The following is a 13,084-nucleotide window of genomic DNA, read 5'->3' on the forward strand; positions in this document are numbered from 1 at the left end:
ATGATTCCTCTGCAGGTGCAGAGTTTGGACTGAAGCTGGTTAAAATCCAGGCAATTTTAAACCATTGCCAAGTCTTAACCTCTAGCAATGTGCTGTTTTGAATGGTGCTCACATGGCACAGGAAATGTAACTTACACATTTTATTTCCTCTGACACCTCTGTACCAAACTGTGAAATCTATTTGGTCTTGCAACCTCCATCTTGAATTGTAATCTTCATTGTGACCATTTCGTAGAGTAACTTCCAGTTTGGATTAGAGCAACCATTTTTATTAGGGGCTTGGCACCTAGTTGAATGTCTATGACTGAGAAGCCATCAGAGAGCAATCTACGGCCATCCAAGTTGACTATTTCAACCACCAGCCCGTCACCCTGGGACAGTGAACTCTCTTCAGATAAGCCTATCTGAAGGAAAGGGCTGGAATTTTGTAGCTGGAGCACATGGGCAAAACAGGGACAGACTGTACTTCAGAAGGGTTTGAGTGAGCAAGAGGCTATCCATTGCCACATAGCAGAACACAGGGAAGAGGGACTATGCCTTGCCTGAAAGGCTGACCAGACCTCTGGCTCAAAGAAGAGGTAAATTCAGACTCGGGGGAAGGTGCATCTCAGGATTATGTTATTTGAAAAGATCTGCAACTCTCTGGTTCTTTCTTAAGAGTAAAAGTGGTTGTGGGTAAGAAATTCCTTGACTAAGCCTGTATTCCTTGTTTGCCTGCTACACTGTCCATTAAAGGGTTAATTGAGACTCTCAGAGTTCCCAAAATGAGGTGGAATTTTGAGGGCACATGTATAAGCAGCTGAGGCACTAGTTTTGGGGATTAAGGGAGACAGGCTGCGGAGGCCCACATCCCAAGGAAGGATGGCAGACATAGGGCCTACGTCTTGGAGTGTGCCTTAGAGTCCAGAGTTAGGAACAGTGACCTGACTCTACCCAGACCCAGAGCCTTAGGATATGTCTACACTACGAAATTAGGTAGATTTTATAGAAGTCGATTTTATACAGTCGATTGCGTATGTCCACACTAAGTGGCTAGCATCAACTTATGGAGTGGTGCACTGTGGGTAGCTATCCCACAATTCCTGCAGTCTCTGCCACCCATTGGAATTCTGGGTTATGCTCCCAATGCCTGATGGGGCAAAAACATGGTCTCGGGTGGTTTTGGGTACATGTCGTCAGTTGCCCCTCCCTCCGTGAAAGCAACGGCAGACAATAGTTTCGTGCCGTTTTTCCCGTGCAGACGCCATACCACGGCAAGCATTGAGCCCGCTCAACTCACCGTCACCACGGCTGTTGTGTCCTGGGTGCTGCTGTCAGCAGACGGTGCAGTAGGACTGCTAACTGTCGTCATCCACCGCTTCCGCTACAACTCTGCTCTCCTGCAGATGCCATACCACAGCAAGTATGGAGCCCGCTCAGGTCACCATCACTGCTGCTGTTGTGAGCATTGTAAACACCTTGCGCATTATCCTGGAGTCAGTGGCGGATTAATGATTTTGCCGCCCCTAGGCCCTGAAATAATTGCCACTCCGCCCCCGGCCCCCCCGCCACAGCTCACCTCCGCTCCGACTCCGCCTCCTCCCTTGAGCGCGCTGCTGGGTCCTGCTTCTCCCCGCTACCTGCCAGTGCTTGTGCACAAAACAGCTTTGTGGAGGGCAGAAGAGGGAGGAACGTGGCACACTCAGGAGAGGAGGTGGGGCCGGGACGGGGATTTGGGGAAGGGGACCAATAGGGGCAGGGAGGGGGTGGAGAAGGGAGGGGGTTGGGGCAGGGCCAAGGGTGGAGGGCGCAAACCAGCACCAGGGGAAGCAGCCTCTGGCTGCTATTATAAATTTTCCGCCCCTGGCCTTGGCCTTGTTGGCCTAGGCGTTAATACACCGCTGCCTGGAGTATATGCAGAACCAGGCTAAGAGACACCAGCACGAGGAGGATTTTGATGAGGACATGGACACAGACATTCCTGAAAGCACGGGCTGTGGACATCATGGCGGCAGTGGAGCTGGTTGATACAGTGGAACGCCGATTCTGGGCCTGGCAAACAAGCACAGACTGGTGGGACCGCATAGTGTTGCGAGTATGGGATGATTCACAGTGGCTGCGAAACTTTTGCATGTGTAAGGCCACTTTCATGGAACTCTGAGTTGCTTTCCCCAGCCCTGAAATGCAGGAATACCAAGATGAGAGCTGCCCTGACAGTTGAGAAATGAGTGGCAATAGCCCTGTGGAAGCTTGCAACACCTGACTGCTACCTGTCAGTTGGGAATCAATTTGGAGTAGGCAAGTCTACTGTGGGGGCTGCTGTGATCCAAGTAGCCAATACAATCATTGACGTTCTGTTATCAAGAGTAGTGACTCTGGGAAATGTGCAGGTCATAGGGAACCCCATTGCAGCAAAACCATGCACTAACTGTGGTAGGGTGATAGAGGGAATGCATATCCCCATCTTGGCACCGGACCACCTTGCCAACCAGTACGTAAACCGCAAGGGGTACTTCTCAATGGTGCTGCAAGCACTGGTAGATCACAAGGGACATTTCACCGACATCAGCGTGGGATGGCTGGGAAAGGTGCATAACGCTCGCATATTTAGGAACTCCGGGCTGTTAGAGCAGCTGCAAGAAGGGACTTACTTCCCAGAACACAAAAATTACTGTTGGGGATGTTGAAATGCCAATAGTTATCCTTGGGGACACAGCCTACCCCTTGCTCCCATGGCTCATGAGGCCATACACAGGCAGCCTGGACAGTATTAAGGAGCAGTTCAACTATAGGCTGAGCAAATGTAGAATGGAGGCTGAGCAAATGTAGAATGGTGGTAGAATGTGCCTTTGGACGTTTAAAAGCTCGCTGGTGCTGTTTGCCGACTAGGTCAGATCTCAGCACAACCAACATTCCCACGGTTATTGCTGCTTGCTGTGCGCTCCATAATATCTGTGAGATTAAGGGGGAGACGTTTATGGTGAGGTGGGAGGTTGAGGCAAATTGCCTGGCATCCAATTTTGAGCAACCAGACACCAGGGCAATTAGAAGAGCACAGCTAGGCGTGCTGCACATCAGAGAGGCTTTGAAAAACAGTTTCATGACTGGCCAGGCTACGGTGTGACTGTTGTGTGTGTTTCTCCTTGATGCAAACCCACTCCCCTTGGTTGATTTTAATTCTCTGTAACCAAATCACCTTCCCTCCCCCCTTCGAAATAAAGTAACTATTGTTTTGAAACCATGCATTCTTTCTTTATTAATTAAAAAAAAATGTGAGATAAATGACAAGGTAACCCGAGTGGGGTGGGGTGCGGGAGGAGGGAAGGACAAGGCCACATTGCTTTTTGTAGCCACACTACAAATCAAACTGTTTGAATGACAGCCTTCTGTTGCTTGGGCCATCCTCTGGAGTGGAGTGGCCAGGTGCCTGGAGCCTCCCCCGCCCGCGTTCTTGGGCTTCTGGGTGAGGCGGATATGGAACTTGGGGAGGAGGTCAGGCGGTTATACAATGGATGCAGTGGGGGTCTATGCTCCTGTTGGCTTTTCTGCAGCTCCACCAGATGCTTCATCAACCCTGCATACCCTCTTCACGCTCACTTAATGCTTTCCTGGCGTCTAACACTGAATGCCTCCATGCATTAAGCTGTACCCTATCAGTGTGGGAGGACTGCATGAGCTCAGAAAACATGTCATCGCGAGTGCGTTTTTTTCACCTTCTAATCTGCGATAACCTCAGGGACAGAGATGATAGCCGGAGCATAGAAACATTTGCACCTTCGGGGGAGATTAAAAGGGAGAGTAAAATTTAAGATGATACATTTCTGAGAACAAAAGGGATACTCTTTCACAGTGAATAAGCAATTCACAGCGAATAAGCAATTCACAGCAGACAGCACATGTGCTTTAGGTACAAGGTCGCATTTTGCCTTTTATATTGAGCACCTGCCATTATGATGACATCACACACGGCTGGGCAACAGAATTCGGTTTCCAGGAAGCCATGGTAAGGCAGAGTGTACATGGGGTTGGCTTCTTACACATAAGATGTGGGAATGGTTTCAAACTGCAGTGCCATCCTTTCCCATAGTAAGCAATGGGTTGGGTTTCACATATAAAAGGAGGGGCTGTGGTTTTTGGGTGGATGTGCAACACTCACCTCCCCCCACCCCACCACATGGCTATTATCTGGGATGATCCCTGCACCCCTCCACCTGCTGTGTGGCTATTCTCTGGGATGATCCCTTTTAGCCAAGAGCAAACAGCCCAGCATGAATGGGGTCCTTTTACTGTTCCCTTAAAAAAATTCCCCTATTTCAACCAGGTGACCAAAAATGATAGATATAGACCGAATGTTGCTTGAATTTGACCAAAACCCAGGACCATTCGCTGCCATGCTTTGTGCTGCAATGATTCCAGAATACTTGCTACTGGCTTGCCATGGTAAAGTGTCCTACTGTGGAGGACGAAATAAGGCAGCCCTCCCCAGAAATCTTCTGCAAAGGCTTTCAAAGTACCTTCAGGAGAGCTTCATGGAGATGTCCCTGGAGGATTCCCGCTCCATCCCCAAACATGTGAACAGACTTTTCCAGTAGCTGTACTGGCCGTGAATGCATCCCAATTCTTCAGGGCAAATCGAACATTAAACACTATTGCTTTTAAACCCTGTACTTCTGTAGTTACAAATGTGTACTCACCAGAGCTGCCTTCTCCGGCTTCAGGGTTGGGGATCCCGCCTTCGGAGGATATTGGGTCCAGGGTGATGAAAAGGTCCTGGCTGCCGGGGAGAACGGATTCACCACTTGCCTGCTGCGCATTCTCCTCCTCCACAAAATCCTCCTCCCTGTTGCTTGAGACTCCCCCCTTGCAGGTGTCCACAGACAGTGGTGGGGTATTGGTAGGGTACCCCCCTAGAATGCCATGCAGCTGATCATAGAAGCGGCATGTATGGGGGTCTGACCCGGAGCGCCCGTTTGCCTCCTTTGTCTTTTGGTAGGCTTGCCTGAGCTCCTTAACTTTCACGCAGCAATGCTGGGTGTCCCTGTTGTAGCCTCTCTCCATCATGCCCTGTGAAATTTTGGCAAATATATTGGCATTTTTTCTTTTTGCTTGGAGTTCTGCCTGCACAGATGCTTCTCCCCATACAGCAATCAGATCCAGTGTCCCCCTTTTGGTCCATGCTGGAGCTCGTTTGCGATTCTGGGGGGACTGCATGGTCACCTGTGCTGCTGAGCTCGCCACGCTGACCAAACAGGAAATGAAATTTGAAAGTTCCTGGGGCTTTTCCTGTGTACCTGGCTAGTGCATCGGAATTCAAAGTGCTGTCCAGAGCGGTCGCATTGGAGCACTTTGGGATAGCTCCTGGAGGCCAATACCGTCGATTTGCGTCCCCACTACTCCAAATTCGACCCAGCAAGGTCAATTTTAGCGCTACTCCCCTCGCCGGGGAGGAGTACAGAAGTCGATTTTAAGAGCCCTTTAAATTGACAGAACAGGGTTGGTTGTGTGGAGGCATCCTTTTTAAAATCGACCTACACAGCTAAATTCGACCTAACCCCGTAGCGTAGACCAGGGCTCAGAGACATGAAGGATCGAGTGGTTGGATCCACTTACAACAGTCCGTACAGAAAGGGGGATTGGGCCATGTTAGGACAACTTCTATCAATACACTAAAGCCACTCACAAGAAGAAATCTTCACTGTGTAGCTTATTTACATAATGGCTAGTCTCCAGAATAAAATTCCTTTACTGGAAATGTCAAGAGAAAGTCCCTATATTTGTAGACGTTGAGCCTTGTGGGCTGTTTTGACCTTCCAGAGGTCTCCAAATACAACCGTATGTGACAAAACAAGACAGTCAACAGATTGCTACTGGACTTTATGGAATGTGAAATTTACTGTGGATTAGTGGCACTTCCATGGGCTGTCCTTAAGCTAGGGCCCTAAATCCTATCAACAGTCTGTCACAGATGGCGCAGCAGAAAAATGTATTCTGAAATTGTAAGAGGAAAAATAGGACACCAAGCTGCTGATTGTGATATAGATGAATGTCTGGACTGTTCGCTAAACCTATCATGTAACTCAATACTCTAGAAAATAGGAATTCCTCATGAATTGCCATTAACATTACCAAATGTTCTCACTAGTTATTAGCATGAGAAGATGTGTTGAGAAGGACGTGATCAAGGCTGCAAGGAGACTGATTCATGATCCATGAACACACTGTAAACATATACTAACATTATGCAATGGGAAAGAGGCTATCTGGGTCTATTCATATCCCTAGCTCATTTTGCTCTCTCCAAGTGCCAACCTTCTTGACTGGCTTTTATCTGTAGTTGTCCAATGCATTAAACAAAAACTGTTTGTATGCAAGTGTCTCCTAAACCCCCTTATGGCCTGGTCTTTTCTTACCTTCAGTTCATACCCCTTTATATTTTAATCTGTCACCATTTGACCACTGTCCTGTAGCTTACAGTGACTTAAACACAATCCTCCTTGCCCCTTTTTAAACTCAATCCATATTGAAATGAACATTTCTCTACTGTACAAGGCACAAGTCCCTACTTTGTCTGCCCCATTTTATTCAGGACTCTCTCCAGGCAACCGTTCCCCTCCTCTGTGACACTGACTGTACCAGTTTCATGTCATCTGCCAATGTGACTGCAGTGTTGTGTATTACATTTTCCAAATTATCAATACAGAGTATGGATCTTAACAGCGATGCCTTTGGCTATTTATATATCTCCTTCTCAATCCTTATCCATTTATCACTATTCACTGACTTCAGCTGCCAAGCCAATATTTTATCCACTAGAAATTTCCACAATCAGTACCCTACTCATTAATGTTTCATGCTAACATCTTTTGGTGCGATATTGCATCAAAAGCCTTCACGAAGGCCAATAACACACAGGTTATGCCTGTAGCTTCACCTCTGTCAACTCTCATTGACACCTCCTTGTAGAAGTTGATGAAATTTGTTAGGCATGACTTCCCTTCTCCAAATCTGTGCTGACTGCCCTTCATTATTCTTGTAGCCGTACAAAAGCATTCTCATCTTTCATCCTTAATCACTGTTTCTAGACTCTCTGAATGGAGATGTCATATTTCAGGTCTCTGGGTTCTTGCTTTTTCCCTTTTTTAGGGGTAAGAGATCACATTAGTTTTTCTCCAGGTCATATGCACCTGTTACATGTGAAGAGGCAAAAATCTCAGGTACTAGCTGTGATTTCACCTGAATGGTGTAGATCTGCTTCCTAAGGGTCCTTACTTAGCTTTGAACTTAAAGATATGCTACAATAACCCACTATTTTAATCCCTTGGTTATCACAAATTCATAATAATTCATTTGGCAGAAAGCTTAGAAAGGATTCTAAACACTGAAAACCCCTCAGGGAGGGGGATTCTGGCCCTTTTATCCCTCTGGCATACAATATATCAGAGCATATTGTGGGTGTGCCAGAGGAATAGGGCACAACGGGAGCAAGTGCTTTAGTCTAGAGATTCCCAACTTCTCGGAGGCCACAACTAGATGGTGTAGGTTAGAGCATCCCTGAGTCTGCTCTAACTTACACAAGTATCCCACAGCAGCCCTAGGGATAAGAGGAACATAAAGATGGCATGCAGCCATCACCCTTTGCCATCTTGGACCTAAAATTGTAGTCAGATGTGGAAAAGCTTTTTCCAGTTTGAAGTCTTCTTTTAGAAGAATACTAAAATGCTAAGAGGTAGTGCCCTGTTAAACACCAATTTTCCTTTAAAAACAAGCACACACCACAGAGACCACACTGCTCACATTGCATATCTTCAAATTAAGTTAATGGAATGGCAAGTCACATTGATCTCTAAGGACATAGCAGCTTTTAAGGCTTGGATAGATAGTAACTGAAGTCATTCCATTGCCTCAAAAGCCTGAGGAATAGTTCTGTTTGTTTCTCTATCAGATGGGCTGACTGAGATTTGAAATTCAGATATGCTTGCCAAAAAATATAAATAAGCTTTAAAAAAGGGTGCGTGTATTATAATCAACATACCTGTTTCTACATAGGAGATATTTAGAGTGAGGTGGCATTCTGTATTTCTTTCCACAAATAAGATGAGTGGTAAAATTCAAGGGTGGTGGGGGGGGAAGAGGGAAGGGACAAGGGAGGAATAACCATATTCAAATTAAAACCTGCACTCTTTTGGCTTTCCACCTAATTTCACTGCAGTGAACATGCACTTCTTCCCATCAAAAATGCCTTTCCCCCCACCATGAATAACTCCCTTTGCCCAATGGAAGAAAGGGCAGCAGGCACAGACCCAAAGGGAAAACAAAAGAAATAAACCAGATCTCTGGAATGCCTTCTCTTAGATTTGCTGGTGCGCTTAACCATGTTCCAAGTGCACCACCAGAAATGCATTCAGCAGCCCCAGTGTTTCATTTCACACCTATCAGGCTGGGAGAAACTTAACTGAAACAAACCTTTAGCCAAAGGACTGTTCATCTGAAGCCCACTGAAATAAATGAAAAGGCATCCATTTACTTAAGTAGATTTAAAATCAGGCCCAAGGTGCATGGATGGCCACTTAGGTGCCCCTTTGGGGCAGGCAGAAAATGTCTACAAGGAGCAGTAGAGGTTAATTTGATATGGCCAAGAATTACAGTACTTTGAAGGTCAACTGGAATGAAAACATGTTTTTAATCTTCTTATCTACTTACGAACCACTGCTTTTCTGTAGTCATTACAGAGTTAGAGAGATTTCCACATAGCAAGCTGGCATGTTTATCATACATTGACCTACATACACCTCCCTTAGTTTCGTGGATTCTAGAAGAAAGGCAGATGTGGATCCACTGGCGACTATTTGTGCTGACTGCATTTCTATCCCTGCAACAGTAACTTAGGGGGAAGGATGGGTGGAAAGACCTCTCCTCACCAACACATTTTCTTCTTTGGGCCCCTGCCTAAAGGAGGATCCAGGTGGATGCCCTACATATTCCCCCCTGTCTTATTTCAAGGACTATCTATAGAAAGAATGAATGAGTGTAAGACCAAGTTTTCTGGACTCAGGAAATTGAGTATTTGGAGCATAGCCCCATGAAATCAACACATGCTTCCTTCTCAAAGCTCCAGTGAAAGTGGCAAATATCTTGAAATTTCTCATCTTAGGCAGGGGATAATCCCTTCCTGATCCCAAATTTGGTGTTCACCTCCCTTCCATCTTCTACATGTCTGTTGACTCCGCACTTTTCCCTCCATCTGCAAGAGTGTATCTTGTTCCCAGACACATGGCCAATCAGTCCAGAAAGGTGGCCATTGAGTGATCCATCATCACCCAGCAGTATGTGGAGCATGTTTGTGACCCACCTGAGCTCTGGTGGCCCTTGGTGTGAAACCCTCAGATTCACACCTGTGCCTGGATTTCCTAAACATAGTATCCATGTGCTTCCAGGTTGGCCAGCTGCGGTAGATTGTTCATGTAGGGTGGGATTTTCAAAGGTGAAAGTCAATGAGAGTTGAGCATTTAATTCCCTTAAGCATCTTTGAAAACCCTAAGCATAGTTCTCAGCAGCATCTAGACAGGAGGAAGTTGCACCTTCAGTCAAGTCACAATGTAGCGTACAAACCTTTTATAGGTTTGTAATTTTGTTGTAGTACATACATCTCTCCACCTTCTATTCGGGGAAGTAAAGATGACGCATCCACGATACCATGATACATAATACTAGTAACTCAAATAAATCTGTATTTTGTCACTGTGTGTGTCGATACAGATGGATTTATATATAAGCAAATATTTTTAATTATATGACTTGGTACAAAACAAAATTTGGAAGACATATGCCTAGAAGAAGAATAAATGCACACATGAATTAGAGTTCGAGCTGGATCCCTCACTGAATCAGTCATGTGAAATCTATTTTGCTTTCTTTAAATGTTGGAGAAGCAATTATTTATATTAGAGTAGAACCTATAAAGCCCAGACGGTGTGAAGTGCATAACACAACAGGGCACCAAAACACACAATAAAAGAGTGCCTCTGCTCTAGAAAGCTTACAACCTACACAGACAAGAATAGGAAAAAAAGTATTATCTCCATTTTAACAGAGGCACAGAGAGTAAATGACTTGCCTGAAGTCACATGGAGAGTCTATGGCAGAACCAGGAATTTTACCCACATCCCATCCCCTGCTCTGCTGAGTCCAAACCAAGTGTCTAAGCCATAAAACCATAGCCACATAAATCCTTCCCCTTATGCATTCCCAACCTTTATTTTCCTAAATAGGAAAGAGACACCAGAGAAGGCACTCTTGAGCTCCCAGGATCAAACTCTTATTTTGGATTCATGACGAACATTCCTATCTGTGGAAAAGAAGTGGAGAGAGAGGAGAGGCAGACCAGAACTCACCATCTGATTCCGAGGCTGCTCTGAAGATCAAGTAGCTGCTGGGAAGAGGCTGAGTGATGGAACCAACATTCTCTCCCTTTGGGCCCTAGAGTCACACAAACAAGAAAAAGGTAAGGCAAAAAGGAGGCTGTAACAGTTCTGTGAATTTTTCCCTTTCATGGGCCAAGTGTATTTGTGAGGGGGAAGAAGAGGAACAGATGGAGTAATTTAGAGAGATCCATTAGTAACCAGGATATTCCAGCCACTGCTCCAAAGTAGTAATAAGACGTTGACGCAAGTCTGGCTCAGCCCAAAGACCGATTTATTGTCAGTACCACTAGCAATGTAGAAGTATACCCCCAGAACTGAAGAGTTTTGCTCCTTTAGCTTGTGAACAAGCCTACAGAGAAATGGAAAAGAAAAACGTGCAATTACTGCATCTCTTACACAAGACTTTTCAGCACAGCGCTCGCTGCCGAGTCCATCTGCAGTATTGCAACACCAGTGGCAAAAAGCCTCAGCTTTCCTCCATCACTGGAAGAACAGCAGGTGACACTCACACCTCAGATGGTGGCATCAGCCTTTCCAGCAGGCTGGTGCCACGAAAGCCGGTTTGCTCTTAAATTATTCAGTTAGTCCTGCTAATGCTAATGTAAATCACTGTGTGTTGTCCCGTCCTGCTGTTGGCTTCCGAGTGCCTTGCATCTCTCTTTCTGCCAGTGTTAGAGGTGGATAAGCTTGGAAGTCAGCAGATGGGGATTGGAGTGGCCCAGTGCAGGCTCCTAACCTGAATCCTTCACTGGCTTCGTGTGGCTGACTGAGGGATAAATTCTGGGGCATTTCAGTGGCAGCTTTTCTGAAAGGCCACAACTGAAAGAAGGAAGAAAAAGAGAAGGATATGGTGCTTTGAAAGGTGAGCTAGGAGAGGGCATGAAGGCTTCACTGTAACTAGGTGTTCTGTAGTGCAATCTCTCTCTCTAGAAACACCTACCTCATGGGTTCTAAGCAGAGAATTACTTCAAGGACACAGAGGAGGGTTGTTTTTTTGTTTGTTTTTTTTACTGTGCAGTCTGCAGCTAGGAGGCAGACACTGACCCTCCTTGGGAAGGAGCATAAAAAATTCTCACAAAGGCAGACTCCAGCTAAGGTTTCCTTGGTACAAAGGGAAGAGTACATTCGCTATTACACCCCTTCAGGGGAGTGTGCATTCTCTCATCCGTGATGTACATTTAAAGGCAACAGCTATGCCTGATTGATGCACAGGTGTGCAAGGGGTTGGGTTGGAGGCTACCTCTGCCCTCCACCTATATGCAGCAGGACACAACCTGGCTATGGACAAGGGGGAGCCTCTTGCCTCCTGGTTTTCTATTTCCAAAGTGACACCCTTAGTCCTCTGTTCCCTCCCTTCCCCACCAATGCACTGCAGGATAAATCACATTGCAAAGAAACAACATAAGCAGAATTTCCTTTGAGAACAAGGATGACAAATAAATTAGTCACTGTGTAGTAGGAGACATCACTGACTTCTGCACTTATTTATTCCACCTGCAGTTGGCCTAAAACAGATCTCTCCAAGGCCCCATTCAAAGCTGTATCTTTAATTGATAGAAAGCTGTGAACACAGCATTTGAAAAATGTTTTAGCACATGGATGTAAGGTAGCTTTTTCCATCTCTGCAGACATCTCCTGCCTGACGTAAGGCTTCATATCTCCATATCCATATCCCATCCTCTCTAACAAACTGTTTTCTGTTTTCTCTGTGCACCATACTGCACCAATTTTTATCCCCAAAATTATAATTCATGCGGTGGGTGGGGAGGATCTGACTTTTTTCAGTGAGTTAAGAGGGACCCCCTGAGCCCCAAACTCATACTAGAATTCTCCATCATTGCCTGCTACTCTCAATTGCTCCTGTGAATGAATGTCTGGCAGATGGATTGTGCAAAGTTACCTGTATTTTTTTTAAGCTGTTTGTAGGGCTGGGAATGGGAAGAAGGGCAAGTCAGAAGATGGAAGACATCTTGATATGGACACGGATTTGACAACATGTCCAGTAGTTTGCATTCATTCTCTCTGACCCAATTTCTAATCCCTGGGATTTCCAGGCTCTGCAGAGGCTTCATTTACGGTCTTCCTCTGCCAGGGAAATGACAGGTCTTTATTACTCATCAAAACAGGGAGCACCAAGAAACACTCCTTTCACGAGGTGCTTGAGATTTAGAAACCAAAAACATCTGTATGGCGATTTGATATGCAGGACTGGCAAAGTTGGGATTTGATAAGTGATCCGCAGCCCAGCCCCTCAAGACATTACTACTGACATTGATGCAATCAGGCAGCATTCCTTGTGACATTTTTCCTTTCAGGAGCTTTCAGCTGAATGAGACTTTGGAGAATCGTTGATAACACCATAGTATGGATTTTCAATGCACACATTGAAGCCTGCCTTATAGGGGGAAGCCCACGAACAGATGGTGCAGATCCAGGGTACTGACATTTAAAAGAAGAGTAGATGGCACAACGTTTCAAGAGACTTTTATGCAAGTGGAAAAATATTACAGTGACCAAATAATGGTCTGTCAGACAGATTTAGTAGTCTCACACGGGTAAAAGGATCATGACACTGAGACCACTCTTAACCGCCCCCCCCCCTTAACAATTCTACAGAGTAAGTGAAGTTTCCTATCTGTAAAATAGGGATAACAATCCTTCCTTTCTCCCACCTTTTTTCTGTC

The 13,084-nt window shown here is 45.7% G+C and overlaps 1 protein-coding gene across 6 annotated transcripts in view; it reads right to left on the reverse strand.

Annotated features, from left to right (window-relative positions):
- OSBPL5 (oxysterol binding protein like 5) overlaps nt 1-13,084 on the reverse strand; it is a 220,223-nt gene that overhangs the window by 43,570 nt on the left and 163,569 nt on the right. For all 6 annotated transcript variants that reach the window (XM_048854699.2, XM_048854700.2, XM_048854695.2 and 3 more), the window contains one exon: nt 10,371-10,455. In XM_048854699.2, coding sequence (XP_048710656.1) covers nt 10,371-10,455 — 85 coding nt within the window. The remainder of the gene's footprint in view (nt 1-10,370; nt 10,456-13,084) is intronic.

The sequence above is a fragment of the Caretta caretta genome, chromosome 6, assembly GCF_965140235.1.
Source record: "Caretta caretta isolate rCarCar2 chromosome 6, rCarCar1.hap1, whole genome shotgun sequence".
Classification (NCBI taxonomy): Eukaryota; Metazoa; Chordata; order Testudines; family Cheloniidae; genus Caretta; species Caretta caretta.